Source organism: Pteropus vampyrus, unplaced genomic scaffold, assembly GCF_000151845.1.
Source record: "Pteropus vampyrus isolate Shadow unplaced genomic scaffold, Pvam_2.0 Scaffold470, whole genome shotgun sequence".
Taxonomy (NCBI): Eukaryota; Metazoa; Chordata; class Mammalia; order Chiroptera; family Pteropodidae; genus Pteropus; species Pteropus vampyrus.
Window position 1 is genome coordinate 1,092,397 of NW_011889251.1, and position 17,415 is coordinate 1,109,811.

The following is a 17,415-nucleotide window of genomic DNA, read 5'->3' on the forward strand; positions in this document are numbered from 1 at the left end:
GGATAACAAGGAAAAAGCACCTAATTTAAGACTGAAGAATCAGAAAATGCTTCTCAGGAAAAGCAGTCCTAAACTAAGATCTTAAGGCTTAACAGATGGAGCTGGTTAACAGCAGTAGGAGGAAGTTCCCAAGCAGGGACCCAGCAGGAACAAAGAAAGCATGACCAAAGAAATATTCTAAAAACAGAATATTTCTGCATGGCTAGAACACACAATGTAAGAGAAAGCAGAGGAAATGAGGAGGATGAGAGAAATAAACAGGCGTCATTTCATAAAGAATCTTAATGGTATGTTAACCAGTCTGAAGTTTACCCTAAAAAGCTGGAGATGGAAAAACCAGTTAAGATGCTACTGAAGATGGTGAGACAGCTGGTTTAAAGGTGGAGAAAGTCTATGGCCATGCCACCCTCAACAAGCCGGAACCCATCTGATCTCGGAAGCTAAGCAGGGTCGGACCTAGTTAGTACTTGGATGGGAGACCACCTAGGAAGGCCAGGTGCTGTAGGCATAAAAAATAAATAACAAGGGATTGTAGGCTGACAAGGTCTTTGTAAACTGTGAGGTCAACCAAGGGTTGCCTCACCTGAAAAAATAAGAAAAAATAAATTAATTAAAAAAATAAATAATAAAGGTGGGGAAAAATTCCAGAAGGAAATACCATTCAATAAGGGAAAACAGGGAAGAAGTAATAGTCAGAGAAAATAAGAATTTTACAGAACTGATGAAAGACATTAACTCTCAGATTTAGGAAACCCAACTTAATCCAAGTAGAATTAAGAAAATAACAAAAAGACTACATCCATACCTAAACATATCCCAGAGAAACTACAAAGTATAAAAGAAAAAGAGAAAATATTAAAAGTAGCCAGAGAGAAAAAACAAAAGAAGATCAAACTGATAGATGACTTCTCAAAAGCAACTAAGGAAGCCAGAAGTCAGTGGAATATCATCTTTAAAAGAGCTGAGAAATTCCTAAACATATAAAGCAAAATGAAACATATCCTCTGAACTATGTACACAGTAATAATGAGCACTTACAGTACCCAGATAACAGTCTCTAAGTATCATTGCTCACTAAAGAGAAATTGACAAATATCATCATAGAGGAAGATTTGATACACCTTCTTCAATGACTAAATAAACAAAAAAGAATCAGACACAGAAAACCTGAACACTACAATTAACAATGTGTATGTGTGCCTATCCATACATTTCAGCCTGAAGTAACAAAGCTATAAAGCTATGACAGTGGGAAAGTATAGGATTGCTTCCGGGAAGACAGAGGATGTAGTGGGTGATGCTATTAAAAATACAAGTTAAGGCAGTATTCGAGAGTATACTAAATGTAAATGCAGTAAAAAGGAACCTACAATGGTAGGAGAAATAGAAAACAAGAAACTGAACATAAACTGGATTTATTTACTAAAGTTGAAAGATAAATTAGTAAATGAAGAGAAATAGTAAATACAGAAATAAAAGAAGTGTGTATATACGTGTATGAATATGTTTACAAAATAAAGTTTAGAATGATATACACCAAACTATTGACATGACATTTGGGGGTGTGCAGAGAAGAGGGGAAAGTTATATTGTCGTTTAATCGTTTGTTTTACTTTTGTTTATTTTTCTCTTTTATAATGCACTTATATTACTTTTATAACATAAATAACAGCAAAATGAAAGGTTAAAAAGAAAAAAGGCAAAATAACCTGCTAGGGTAGAGTCTAGAGCTTAACTTTGCTAGTTATTTGTAGCTATAATTAGCACTTCAAACAGGTACCAACAAACCAGCTAATCTACTTATATTATCTGTCATATTGGATACTTTACCAGTATTTAAGAGACTCCATGAAAGGAAACTAACTTATGGAAAATAAATTTCCTAATACTCATCAGAACTGAGTAGTTTCCTAAAATCCTCATCTGTGGCAATTTTACCTTGATAATTTTTTAATTATAAAAGTTAACACATACTTTTTACAATTTATCCAACATGGAGATTATCAGAGAATTATATACACATTAATTTGCACCTTGCTACTTATTCATCCGGATGATTTTTAGATATATTGACTTACAGTTGCAAAGACACATTTTTTGTTAATTACACAAAACAATTTCGATTGAAGTTAAGATACTTTTGTTTGAAAACACTAGAGGATATAAAATTCAATCTAGAACAGTTGGGCTGACAAAAATGATAAAATCAGATACAATAGCAACCTGATTACTGCAAGATAAGTTTTTTTTCTTTTCTTTTTTCTGTGTTTGCTTATTTGTTTTATTTTTACATCTTTCTAAACAATAAATCTATTATCAAGTTTGTTTAAATTATCATCGGTAGTCAAACAAAAATATGCCTAAGTAACCTAAGACACTACGTGCTCACCAGGTCATGCCAAATCGGTGGCCCTGAGAAATCCCCAGGAGTGTAAGGGGGTGTCTCACCAATTCAGCAGAGGGCTGAGTCAGATTCTGAACCACTGCCTCAAATAGTACTCACACAAATTAGATAAAGTGACCTATGAAGTCATTGTATCCACCCCCTTCTCAGGAAATCTTGGTCCCAAAGAAATAATAACAGTTTGTTGTCCAGTCCAACTTTTACTATTTACAGGATGCACCTTTCGCCACAGCCCAAGAAGAATATCTCATCAAAGTTCTTAATATGTAAGGACATTTTAATAAACAATTCCAATCTGCCAAAGATTTACCAAGTTACTCTTACCTATAATCTTTTCCCTACCTAAAAAAAATTGTTTTCCTCACTGGAACGCCATCCTTCAGATAGTTAATTAGTTACAGTTTACTACTCAGTCTTTGTCTAGAATCCAATCTACTTAAAGGAAATACAATGTGTAAAAGAGACATATATCAAGATTTTCTCACTACCATTATCATTACCCATGCTCATGCCTTTCCACCACAATACGTGATGTTTAAATAAATGTGGCTTTTTTATTTTTGTTTTTTAAGAACAGGCATGTTCATTCAAAGGCAATGGAGAAAATACACTCAGATTAACAGCATCCTATCTTCTTTAAAATTCTCTACAGTTTCAAGAGGTTTTTTTGTTTGTTTGTTTTTTGTTTTCCACACTGCCATGATTATGACTGCTTCATAGCTCTAGCACAGTTAGAAAAAACGAAAGCAATGTGACATGACCTTAGCGGGCATACACTTTAATATAACATGATACACTGAGATAATTATGCTTCTCCTAAAAGTTGATTACTATCGGTGTTCACTCAAAACTTACCTCCAACTCTTTAATTTTTTCTTCTGCTATTTTCTGTTTCTCTAATAGCTGATTGTGAATTACCTCCTTGGACTGAAGAATAAACCTACAAAACACAAAAAAGTTGACAATTAAGGTGGCAAACTCAGGAAATTACCACAGGTTTAAGCATTCTAAGTTAAAAAGAAATAAAAGCTGAAAAGTAAATTCTGCTTTCTTGTCTAAGAAAGGAATCAGGTTTCAAGTATATTCATAGATAAACGAAAAAAATAAAGGGACAAATATCTATTACGAGCTAAGAGAAAAGTTAACAAACAATAGAAATTCCCCATAATTTTTATTTTTCCAGTTATCTGTATCCACTTTTATCTAGATATTTTTTAAACAATATTTGTAAATTAGAGCTCCTCCTCCAATCTTTTCTTATATTTTTTTGTAACAGCAGTAACTCATGACCTTTTAAAGTCACAATCAAGTACTGTGTTAGGATCAATGCATTAGTGTTTATATGAGTTCCTAACACAAAAAGCACTGTATAAGGCCTAGTATCTTTTATTATTATTTCCAGAGTGTATAATACCTCTGAAAAGCTCAAAATGCACAAGTGGAAAATTTCAACTTTTTCCATTTTATAGTCAGGCATATTATTTACAACTGAGGAGGGGTGGAAATATAGGGAAGCTTTAAAAATTAACACTGAATCTGTTTTGTGACTTTATGTTCATAATTCTTGCTGTGGGGAAAGGAAGAACAAATTATTTTATAGCCTCAAGTAAGTGAACTGAAATATTTCCCTTCCACTGGAACCAAGGGAAAACCTCAATTACTCGAATCTCTTTCAGGATTGTCCAACTAGGCTATAACAGATTTCATCGAAAGATTACAATCAATTAAGCAGACTGTTTCTTCTCTCTATACATAACTTAAGAGTTTCTAACAAACAACTAAACAACATCTCTTACTAAAAAGCCAAACAAGAAAACATCAAGGTCACATCATGCAGTTTCCCCTACCAACACCACAAAAATACTGTCTAGGTGGGTACTTAGCAAGAGGGTCTGTTATAGATACAAGACAAGTAAAAACAGACCAAAAAGAGCAACTCTAGCTTTGCCCAGATACCTGGGAGAAAACTGCTATTTCCCGCCTCTTCTTCACGAATACACCTTGGCACATATTAATATGGCCTGGTGAACTTCTCTTCCACTCCACTAATTATTAAGCCCATGTCCTGATGTAGACAGTCCAGATATTTAACTGATGATCCTAGTCTTCAATAGTAACTTGGTCCTTTGTAAAAATCTACTTATATATTTACTGCAAAGATAGCCTACATTCATGCAAAACATGAATTACTATAAAACCCTTTGTATCCAAATGTTATTATTAGTCAGAGAGACAGGTGCTGTTTCTGATAAGATTATGGTTTACAGAATGTTTTTCTCAGAATTAACTGCAACTTATGATGGTCTGACTTACCATTTTTTGACTTTACAATGGCACGAAAGCGACATGCAAAATAAATTACATGAGATATTCAACACTTTATTATAAAATAGGCTTTGTGTTAGAGGATTTTGCCCAACTGTAGATTAATGTGTTTTGAGCACATTTAAGGTAGGCTAGGCTAAACTCTGATATTCGGTAGGTCAGGTGTATTATATGCATTTTCAACTTAACAATTTTTCAACTTACAATGTGTTTATTGGGATATAACCTCATCTTAAGTTGCGGAACATCTGTATTTCATATAATATTTAAGGAGAAACGTTGTTTTGAACTGTCCTAAGTCTCAGTGTTACCTTGTAAAAATAAAAAGTATTATAAATCTAGGCCCAAGAGTCACCAAATATGTTACTACATGCACAATTTTACTTAGTCTTTTAATCATGGAAATCATTTTCCAAGTAAAATATACATTTTAAATAGCACTGATCACTGGCCAGTGCGTAGTATTCTCAAATAATAGGTCATCAGACATTATCTTTGTTAGTGTCTGGGAAATCTTCAAAGCTAAGATTAGAGGTCAAGTCATTACTTATGTGGCCTTTAAAAATAAAGTATCTGAACAGATACTAAATCCCTTGAGCAGAAAATAAAATTACTAGAAAGCAAGAACACTCAACAACAAAAACATGTTTTTCCATGGCCACACACCCCTGAGGTAGCTATACTGGACTGGGCCAACTTCAAAGGCCAGAGAGATGTCACCAAAGCCAGCTCATTTACTCTAAGCCTAAGGACATCTGAGCCATTGAAAGTTATAAACAAGGATGAGTATTGAGTAAACTTGATGCCTACCTCAAAGAGTAGTTACACAGTCAAAAATTTTTAAAAAGTTATGGGAAATTTGGTTTAGTCATCAATTTTAAAAATGCCAAAGATACATGGTGTGGAGATTGAAAAGGGCCTCAAGAAACATTTGGATTTCTGAAAAGAGTCTTTAGAAAACACCTTATCTGTTGTTAAAAAGGCACTGAATTATTAGAAACTATTTTGAAGATAAAGGATATATCATGACAATGTAATTGAGTCACACATCATAAATAAACATTACGTACAGAGTTTCTCAAAGCAGAGATGCTCACAGAGATCTTGCCTGATAGTTTATGGAAAGTGGTAAAGGATTCTGGAGTCCAGAATGTACCACAAAGGAAAAATAAACCATGAAGAGAAAAATTATTTTTATATGACAAATGACATACACAGAATGTGCTTACAATACTCAGAATTACAAAATCCAGACTAGAGTCTCTGCTTTGTAAAAGGCTTCTACATTGAAAATCAATGCCATGTGGCCCTGCACTGTCAACTCTCAAGGCTTGTAGCCTATTTCATTTCCTCAATTATGCCATCTGAAAAACATGATTTTATGATGGCCTTTGGTTTTGTTTGAGAACTATCAGAAGCTGTTTTGAATTGGTACATGACTTCCACTTTGTTCACATGTCCAAAACACAATCCAGGATCAGTGGCAATGATGTCTTTTGGGTACTCTTCCAAAGTATGGTCACCCGGACATACACTGTTCAGAGACAACAAATGTTTATGATAATGCATTTTGTTTTGGTGAGAAATTTTTAGAGGATATCTAAAAACATATTCTAATGTTATTTAGGTTATCCACAAATTCGGTAGCACAGAACAGGCTGACTAAAAATGAGCCTATCTTGCTTCTTTGCCACATTCCACTGGTGATGAAAACTACTTGCATGTGTGTTCAAAGATATACGTGCAAAAAAAATTTTAGGAAGGGAGGGAGGGAAGAAAAGAAGGACAGAAGGAAGGACCTAGATCCCTTAGTAAAAAAGCTATTTCAAAACTATAGTACATCCATAGTGTGGCACGCTGAATGAGGAGAGACTTCTGTTGTCGGCATAATACAGAACAGATACCCTGAATACTCATCCTGATAAAAAACAAAGCAAAAAAAAATTTTTTTTAATTCTGTTAAGTAACCACAGATGAAAGATTCCACAAAAGTCCAAAATCAGGAATTCTGGAAGGTAAGAAGCAATAAATAGTCTTTTCTGAGAAACCCCTGGGAGTTTCTGCTGAATTCTAGAGACCTTGAGCATTCGCACTGTCATAGAATATAAACAGGAGAAACAGAGGCCAAAGTAAGGATGCCATTAGAGAATCCTTGATGAAATTCAGGTTCTCAAAGGATCCCACATTCAAAGAGTGAAGAAATAAATCTGCTTCTCAGCAGAGTGAAATAAAAGAAACTTGTCTACCTATACCTTGGTAGTGATGTCTCCTAAGAATGTGTAACCATCAGCTGGCCTTCTGATGGGCTGTGGTCCAAATTCAACCTAAAATATGGGCCAGAAAATATGAAGCACAGAATTTAAATTATAACGTTCCTAATTAGGTGGGTGGCAAAGTTCAAGTAAACTTGAAGACAGGTTAATAAAAATTAAACTAAAAGACAAAGAGGAAAAAAGCTGTCAAAAAATAATGAAACAAAAATAAATATATAAATAAGATAGGACACACAAGACCTGAGACAATATTGAGCAATCTAATGTGTAATTAAAGTTCCAGAAGAAGAGAGAATGGAGAAGAAACATTTGAAGAGATGATGAACGAGAATTTTCTAAAACAAATTTTAAAAAACCAAATCACAGTTCCAAGACACTCAGATAAACCCAAGCAATAAAAATAAAACAAAACAAAGACCTAGATGTAGAATAATCAAACTACTGAAAACCAAAAATAAAGAGAAACTCTTGAAGGTAGCCACAGAAATGACATATTTCCTTTTGAGAAACAAAGATGAATAAAATAGACATGTTTTTCTTATGGTTAAGTATTTTAAAACATAATTGACTGTCTAAAGCAGGGGTTGGTAAACTATGGCTTGTAGACCAATCCAGCCACATTCATTTGTTTATATAATTTCTATGGCTGCTTTCTCACAACAATGGCAGAGTTAAAAGACAGATATGTGACAGAAATATGGCCAAAAAAGCCATTTTACTGGCTATAAAGTTAAAAATACTTACTATTTGGCCCATAACAAAACAAGCTTGTCAACTCCCAAACTACAGCAAAATAATGACAATATATGGTGGGCTTCTTAACATGTAAAATGTATAACAACAAAAAAAGGAATGGTGCGAGGGATTTGACATAATAAAATGACATAGTATAATATTATTTAAAGGCAGATTGAGAAATTAATGACATACATTGTAAAAAAGTAAGACAATCACTAAATTATGAAATTTTTTACAGAGGACTAATAATCCAAAAGTGAAGGTAAAATAGGATCATTAAAAATATTCGATCTCAAAGAAGGCAGAAAAAGAGGGAAAAAAAGGAGTAAAGGAAAAAATGAAACAAATAAAAAAACAAGTAGTAAGGTTTAAATTCAATCATAGCAATAATTACTTGAAATGTTAATGACCTAAACACCCCAAGAAAAAGGCAAAGATCATCAGAATGGATTAAAAAGCATGATCTGACTATATGTCATTATCAAGAAATCTGTTCTTAATAAAAAAAGACACAGATGGGTTCAAAGTAAAACCACAATCATACCCACTAGTATGGCAATAATCAAAAAGATAATAACTGAGGCCTGTGCAGTCCCAGCCTATCCGTGGTTTGGAGTTTTATCTGCCTCATAAAGCAGAGGGCTTGCCCTCTGGGAAAACAGTTATCTCTTCCTCTGAATTAGCCTCCTACATAACTGGCTTTAGCATCTTCCAGGAAAGCGGAGGCAAGGATTGAGGCCTAATGAGTGGGTTTTCAGTTGAAGTAGAAAGTGGTTATAACCAGAAAGTCCAGAGTGAGGTATATTTACCTCCAGAACTCATCACTGTTAACACAGCCTGGCCTTCATGACAGTCACAGAGGTAGATTCTTAAATAATAAAATAATAATAATACTAAGAAAAGGTAGTTGAGTGTTGAAGAGGATTTGGAGAAGCTGGGAATCTCATATATTGCTGGTGATGCATCTGCTGTGGAAACATTCTGGCAGTTCCTTGAAAGGGTAAACATAGCTAACATATGACCCAGCAATTCTACTCCCAAGAATATAGACAAGTGAAACGAACACAAACATATACACACAAAAACCTGTACATAAATGTTCAAAGCAGATTATTCATGATAGCCAAAAAGTGGAAACAATTCAAATGTCCATCAACCGATGAACAGATAAGTAAAATGTGATATATATCCATACAATGAAATACTATACAGCAATAAAAAAGAATGAAGTACTGATACATGCTACGACATGGGTTAACCTTTAAAACATAATGCTAAGGGGACAAACACAATCACACATTGTATAATTCCATTTACATGAAATGTCCAGAATAGACAAATCTATACAGACAGAATGATCAGTGGATATCTATGGCCAGGGCAAGAGGAGAATATTAAATAACTGCTAACACATTTAGCAATTCTTTCTGTGATGATAAATATGTTCTGGAATTAGCAGTGGTGATAATTGCACAATCTCATGAGTATTCCAAAACCACGAGTTGTACACTTTAAAATGGCTGAAAAATTAATGTTATGTGAATCACATCTTTAAAAAAAAAAAACAACCAAAAGATTTAAATGCATTTCATCAAAGAAGAGATCAAGATGACAAATAACTAATGCTCGACATCATTAGTTATTAAGAGAAATGTAAATTAAACCCACAAGGAGATACCATTACACACTTTTAGATTGGCTAAAATTAACAACAAATAAAAGCAATACCAAGGGTTGGTGAAGATGCAAAGTAACTGGAACTTTCATACAGAGCTGGTTAGCATGCAAAATGGTACAGACACCTTGTAAGAGAATTTGACAGTTTCTTATAAACTTAAGCAACCACTTACCATTCAACTCAGCAATCCCACTCCTAGGTTTCTACCCCAAAGAAATGAAAATGTATGTCTATGCAAAGAACTGTACACAAATGTTTATGGTTGTTATATTCATAATCGCCACATAAACTTTCCAAAAGCAACAGAATAAACATTCTTCTCAAGTAAACATGGAACATCTTCTAAGATATAGCATACATTAGGCCACAAAACAAGTCTTGTTAAATTAGACTAAAGAAGACTGATATCATATCGACAAGCATCTTTTCCAACAACAATGGTCTGAAACCAGAAATCAATAACACAAAGAAAACTGGAAAATTAACAAACATGTGGAGATTAAACAACATGCTACTAAACAACCAATGAGTTCAAGAAGAAATGAGTCAAACAGATGGGTCAAAGAAGAAATCAAAAGAGAAATCAAAATTAAAGAGAAATCAAAAAATATCTGAGACAAATCAAAATAGAAATGCAACACACCACAATTTATGTAGCAGAAGCGGTTCTAAGAGGAAAGTTTATAGCAAGAATGCCTACCTCAAGAAACAAGAAAAATCTCAAACAACCGAACTTTAAACCTCAAGAAACTGCAGTTAACAGAAGGAAATAACAAAGATTAGAGCAGAAATAAATTAAATAGAAACTAAAAAGACAATGGAAAAGCTCAATAACCCTAAGAGCTGGTTTTCTGAAAAGATAAAATTGACACTCTTTTAGCCAGGCTCACCAAGGAAAAAAAGGACTCAAATAAATAAAATCAGATATGAAAGGGAAATATTTACAACAGATGTCACAGAGATATAAAGGATCTTAAGAGACTACTAAAAACAATTATACACCAACAAATTGGACAACCCAGGCCATTAGATAAATTCCTAGAAACATACAACCTACCAAAACAGAATCATGAAAAAAAAAAAAATCTTAAAGAGCCAATTACTAGCAAGGAGATTGAATCAGTAATCAAAAACCTCTCAAAAACATCCAGGACCAGATGGCTTCACTAGTGAGCTGTACCAAACATTTAAAGAAGAATTAATACCAATCCTTCTCAACTCTTCCAAAAAATAGATGAGAAAGGAATTCTTCCAAACTCATTTTACAAGGCCAGCATTATCCTAACAGCAAAACCAGACAAAGATGTCACAAGAAAAAAAAATTATAGGCCAATATCTCTGATGAACATAGATGGAAAAATCGTCAACAAAATATTAGCAAACCAAATCCAACAATATGTTAAAAGGATCATACACCATAATCAAGTGGGATTTATTCCAGGGGTACAAGGATGGTTCAACATAACACAAATCAATGTCATATACCATATTAACAAAATGAAGGATAAAAATAATAGAATCATCTCAATAGATGCAGAAAAAGCATTTGACAAAATTCAACATCCATTTATAATAAAAACTTTCAACAAAGTGGGTATAAAGGAAACATCTCAACATAATACAGGCCATGTATAACAAGCCCACAGCTAACATCATACCCTATGGTGAAAAGCTGAAAGCTTTTCCTAAAAGATCAGGAACAAGACTAGGCTGTCTACTTCTGTCATTTTTATTCAACATAATGTTGGAAGTCCTAGCTAGAGCAATTAGGCAGGAAAAAGAAATAAAAGGCATCCAAATCAGAAAGGAATTGTCATTATTTACAGATGACATAACACAGAAAACCTTAAACGCTCCATCAAAAAACTGTTAGAATAAATGAATTTGGTAAAGTTACAGGATACAAAAATCAATACTCAAAAATCTTTTGCATTTCTATACAGTAATAATGAACTTTCAGAAAGAGAAATTAAGAAAATAATCCCACTTAAAGTTGCATAAAAAAGGATAAAACACCTAGGAATAACTTCAACAAAGGAGGTAAAAGACCTACATACTGAAAATTAAGACACTGATGAAAGAAACTGAGAAGGCACAAATAAAGGGAAAAATATTCTGTGCTCATGGATTGGAAGACTATTGTTAAAATGTCCATACCTCCCAAAGTAATCTACAGATTCAATGCAATCTGTATCAAAATTCTAATGGCATTTTTCACAGAAATGTAACAAACAATTCTAAAATTTGTATGGCATCACAGAAAACCTGTATTGTATATTTGAAAGTTGCTAAGAAAGTAAATCTTAAAAGTTCTTATAAGGAGTCTGGTCAAGATGGCAGCATAGAAAAACCTATCAGGTAAATGGAAAATATCCTTGAAAAACAAACAACAACAAAAAACTTTTTTAAACTTTCTCATCACAAGAAAAAAAATGTGTAACTATGTGTGGTGATTGATCTTAACTAGAATTATTGTAGTGATCATTTTGCAATATATATAAACATCAAATCATTATGTTGTATACCTGAATCTAATATTGTTAGACGTCAATTATATCTCAATTTACAAAGAAATACCAGCTTGAGCATTTACAAAAATTTATATATATAATCTCATCAGACACATAAAGAGGAAAATGTGACCCAGAGCCAGAAAATTCAGTCAATAGAAAGACTCAGAAAGGAAAGAAACAATGCCATCCATTAGCAGAGAAAAGCTTTAAAAATGCTATAAGAAATATAACTAAGAATTAAAAGAAGACATGAACTTAAGCAGAGAAATTAAAGATACAAAAAAGAGGCAAGTACTACTTCTGGTGATCAAAAATACAGTATTTAAAGTAAAAGAAATTCATTGGATAAGATTTATAGCAAATTAGACACTGAAAAAAATAATAAACTCAAAAAACAGAAGAGAAAATGAAGCAATGTGAGGGAAAAAAGGGGAAAAAAAAAATGAGCTATTAAGCCATGAAAAGAAGCAAAGGAAACTTAAATGCTTATTGCTAAGAAGCCAGTATGAAAAGGCTATATACTGTGACGATTCCAACTATGACATTCTGGAAAAGGCAGAACTATAGAGATAGCAAAAAGATAAGTAGTTGCCAGGAGTGTGAGGAGGGAGGGAAGCATGAATAGGTAGATTTTGGGGACAGTGAAACTATTCAACATGAAATTGTAATGGCAGATGCAAGACACTGTATACTTGCCAAAAACCTACAGAACTTTACAAAACAAAAAGGGAATCATGGACCACACAAATGCGACATTTTAATATAGGAAACGGGGGACTGGGGAGAGGTGTTATGTGTGAGTTCTCTGTACTTTCTGCTCAATTTTTCTGTAAACCTAAAACTGTTCTAAAAAAATAAAGTCTATTAATTTAAAAAGACAAACAAAAAAGGTTGGGGACATGTTATAAGGTTAAAGGAGACAACATGAAAGAGCCAATGGCTAAAGTGGAACTATGCGAGCAACAAAATAATATTAGATTGTAACCCAAAAATACAGTACCTAGATCTGCCATACCTCAGGGAAAAGAAATCTAGAGAACATAGTACGTTCAAATCTAACTCTGAGGGATGCTGCTGCATCTTGGTACTATTCTATCTATGCTCCCCTCATCAACTACTATATTCATCAACCCCTCCTTTCTTTGCTCTTCCAGTGCTCATTGGACAAACATTATGCAAGGTTTTCAGCTAAGCTCTGTCTATCCAAAGTCACTCCAAGAATTCATTTATCTTCAAGGCTTCAACTTGGCTGACTCTCAAAACGGTGTCAACCCTTGTCACCTACACTATGTCTGCATCATCTAAAGATCATTTTTACTTATCTGTCCACATCTCCTCAAATTCAACATATCCCAAATTTAACTCATTTTATCCACCCATACCAACATTCCCTAAAAGCAGTCTCCTCATCTCAAATTCAGCTTCTATCAATGATCACCACTTGCCCACTCATCTAAGTCCCAAACCTGCAGTTATTTTCTTCATCCCCTATATTCTCAATTTATCACTGACTCAGCACTTTCATACTGACCCTCTTCTCCATTCCACTTTTGCCACCTTAATTTATGCCCTATTACTATACTCCTGAATTACTTCAATAGCTTCAAATCTGTAGTCCCTGATTAAACTCTCTCTAATTCACCCTAAATATATTACCAACAATTTCCATGTAGCTAGCCCTAAACTGTCAGTCACTGTAATAACTGTTGTTGATGATTTTAGCAGACAACATACATTCTTCTTTCTTTGTTGATGAACACTCAATTTTGTGTGGGTACCTTCCACTTTCCTGAGTGACTCAGAGAAGTGAATCCTGGGGTGAATTTTGATTGGTCTTTCCCAATCATGGCAGTCCCATCCCCCAAAATATGCAAGCCCAAGCATGTGGCTCAGTTCCTGTCATGAAATGTGAGAGGTGGCCTGTGAGAGGTGGCCCCTTTGAAGACTTCTGGGAAACATTTCTTTGCTCCTATAAAGGTGACACAGAAAACATGGCACTTTCTAATTCTGGATGTTGTCACGTCTGAATGAAATCCTTGTAACTCCTTCAGCCAACCTGAAGATGAAGCTGGCAAGCACAGGGAGGAGGGCAGAAGCAAGAGTACTGAAAGAAGTGGAACTGAAGCCCAACATACAGGCCCAAGGAAGCCTGATATACAGAATGTGGATAAATCTCAGGAGCATTACACTTAATGAAAGAAGCCATACAAAGGAGTATATACTATAATGACTCTATTTATATATTCCATAGGAAGTGCCAAAATAGGCAAAATTAATCTACAGTGATAGAAATCATATTATCAGTTGCTTAGAGGAGAATTTGGGGAAGGAGAGAATTGACTTGGAAGAAGCAAGAAGGAACTTTTTAGGGTGATGAAAATGTTCTATATTGTGACTGGAGTGGTGATTACATTTGTCAAAATATATCCAAATATACTCTTAAAATGAGTGTATTTTACTATATATAAGTTATGTCTCAATGAAGTTGATTTAAGAAAGATAATTAGTACTATAATCTGCCAAATGGTTTTTGCCATGGAGGGAAAAAAAAGGCAAAAAAAGAAAGTACAAAGGCGAGTAGGTGGAGGTGGAAGTATGTATAATGGAAGTACAACATTAAATAGGATGGTCAAGAAAGGCCTCAATACTTTTTTAGTAAAGACCTATAAGCCATGTGGACATCTGGAAGAAGGCTTCAGGAAGAGAGACCAGCAACTGAAAAACCCGGTCTTTTGCACTGATGAAAAATGGAAAGCCACCTGCAGGTGTTGACTACAGGGATCTGACTTATGTTTTAAAAGGATCACTATGGCTGTTCGGTTGAGACCAGCTAACGAAGTGGTAAGGATGGAAGCAGGGAGACCAATTAGAAGAAAACTATGAAAATCCAGTTGTAGTTTAGACCAGGGTGGTGGTAAGCAGAAATGTTCAGATTCTGAACTAAACAAGATAGTTTTTGCTAATGGATTAAATTTGAAAGAAAGGAGTCAAGGACAAGCTCAAGATTTGGGAAAACTGCAAGGATAGAGAAGCCATTTAGTGACATTAGGACGACTGGGGAAAACAAAGGAAGACTGAGGATAGGGGAGACAGGTTTATCTATAAACAGTAACAATTTTATTTTGGTCAAATTAATTGTACGATGCCTATTAGACTACCAAATGGAAAAGTAAAAGAGGCAGGTGGGTATACAAGTTTGGAGTTCAGGGAAGGAGTCTAAGGCTAAAGACAAAAATCTGGGAGTTGTCAGTATATAAAAAGACATTTAAAAAGATAAGCCTGGATGAGATCACTAACAGACTGAGCACAGACAAGAGAAGAGAAAAAAATTCAAGTGCTGAGCCCAGGGTCATTCTAATATTTGGAAATAGGAAAGAAAAGGAAACAGTAAAGGAAGACTGAGTCGGAATGGCCAGTGAAATCGGAGGAAAACCAAGGCGCAGTATCCTAGAAGCCAATGGAAACAGTGCTTCAAGAAGGAAAGAAAGAGCAACTAGACTAAACGCTACTGATAGGTCAAATAAGATGAGGACTGAAAATTCACTGGAATCATTAGACAATCATGGTCCCTTCAGGAACCCAATCCCATGTAAACATTCTTTGTTCCAGATGAGTAACTCACACACTGCTAGATTCAATTTGTACTAATTAAAAATCACTGTGTATTTTTAAATCAAACTGTTACTCCTGAAATGGAAGCAGTAGTATGTTAATCTATTTTAAACAAGATACTTATTTTTGGTCACTATTTGGTATTCTAAGTATTCTGGAAAATAATCACCTCTGATGTTTACCACTTTTACTCTGGCCTCATCAAACCCGAAACATTTTCCCATATAAGCATCAAGCTACCTATAACTTTTTCCAAGATATGATCTTTATTTTACTAAGTCAAAAATGTAACAATGCATAAAATATAACCCTTCGATAGTAAAAAAAAGTACCATCCAATGAGTATCAAAAGACAAACAGAAGATTCATGATTCCAAAGCAAAAAGTCACAGAGAAATATATTTTGGCACAAATGCAAAAAAGACTCAGTCAGACACACACAATACAGAATGCAAACTGTGGTCCAAATCTTTTTACCCTGAGCCAAAGGATGTAAAAGGCTCGGCTTAGGGCAGTCATGCTCTTATCTATTTAAAGATACATTTTCAATTCTAAGCTCCTGCTGCTATGCAAATTTTGATATAAGAACAATTCGAGCTCTTCAAAGCCAAAGGAATAGTGTCTTCCAGGTAATCTGGTCCACTTCCAGGTAATTAATTGGTCTTCCTCAGAATGAGGATTGGTAATGAGAGTTCCTGGCCAGGACAATGAGATAACATTCTCCCAGACATGTCCATTAGAACTTAAATTCTAAAACCAAATTGAGCACATTCTTCACAAAGCCATAGGCACCAATGGTGCATGCAACACACTGAAATCCTAATATTTCCATCTGGGCAAAGGATATTTATAGTCCACAGCACTTCCTGATAAAAAAAAGGATACTAATAAGTCATTATCAAGTGTGTTTCCATTATATATGGATTGACTTGTACCTTCTAGGTCAAAATATGTTCTCTGAGATCCTTTTTGGCTGTTTCATTAAGCAGATTATATTCCTTGACATGAACTCTTCAGTCCTCTTTCAAACAGATTAGGTAGCAGGTTGTTCCTAAATTTGCCACTATGAGATAAGTGGCAGCTAAAATCAGAAAATTCTTGGTACAGCTTAAAATTGATTGTTTTTCATTTCAGAGAATTCAGCTAGAGTCGAGTCACTTACAGCACACAATTCCCCAATGACAAAGTAACCAAGTTTAAGATTACTGCTACCTTTATTTTTATTTACATAGGAATAACAAGGTAATGGTACTTTTCACTCTTCCCTCAGTTAACTGATTCATGCTTATCACCAACTGGAATACACTGTAGTATCCTCTTGTGTTGCTGAATAATTGCAACTTTCATGAAAAAAAAAAAAAGCAGATTTTGTTTAATCCTTTATCAATTTAAAAAAGAGGTCAGGCCTTATGATGTCAGGAAATGCAGAAGCAAAGTCCTTCAAGTAACTAAATAAATCAATTACATTTACCTTTTTAAAACAAGTTCAGGCCTAAAATAAATAATCCTACAAGGACACATTAAATGAAAATTTTATTTTAGCATGTCTGTACATCCCAACATGTACCTTCTCTGTCCTTTTTTACAACAGACTTCTAATTTATGTAACATTTTCAAAATTAATTTTCTGTGTTTCAGAAAGATTGTTTGGATCCTAGAGGACATGGGAGGGGAAGAAGGAAAAGAATTATTAAAAGTACTCTTCTGCAGAAGAAATATGGCTATGTAATTCCTACACAAATGTTTGTTGACTTCCCTGGGTATAAAAACAGTGATGTCATGGTACACAGCAGTACAGCTGAGTTATAATGAATACCAAGTTTTTAAATCACTGACAACTTAAGGAAATTAAGAACATTACTCAAAAATCTC

At 34.3% G+C, this 17,415-nt stretch overlaps 1 protein-coding gene and 1 pseudogene across 2 annotated transcripts in view; one reads left to right on the top strand and one right to left on the bottom strand.

The window, feature by feature from the left end:
• The window catches only part of PFDN1 (prefoldin subunit 1), a 78,190-nt gene that overhangs the window by 52,486 nt on the left and 8,289 nt on the right, over nucleotides 1-17,415 (bottom strand). For both annotated transcript variants that reach the window (XM_023524515.1, XM_011382285.2), the window contains exon 3: nucleotides 3,260-3,344. In XM_023524515.1, the coding sequence (XP_023380283.1) occupies nucleotides 3,260-3,344 (85 nt within the window). The remainder of the gene's footprint in view (nucleotides 1-3,259; nucleotides 3,345-17,415) is intronic.
• Nucleotides 390-508, top strand: LOC111732562 (annotated as a pseudogene).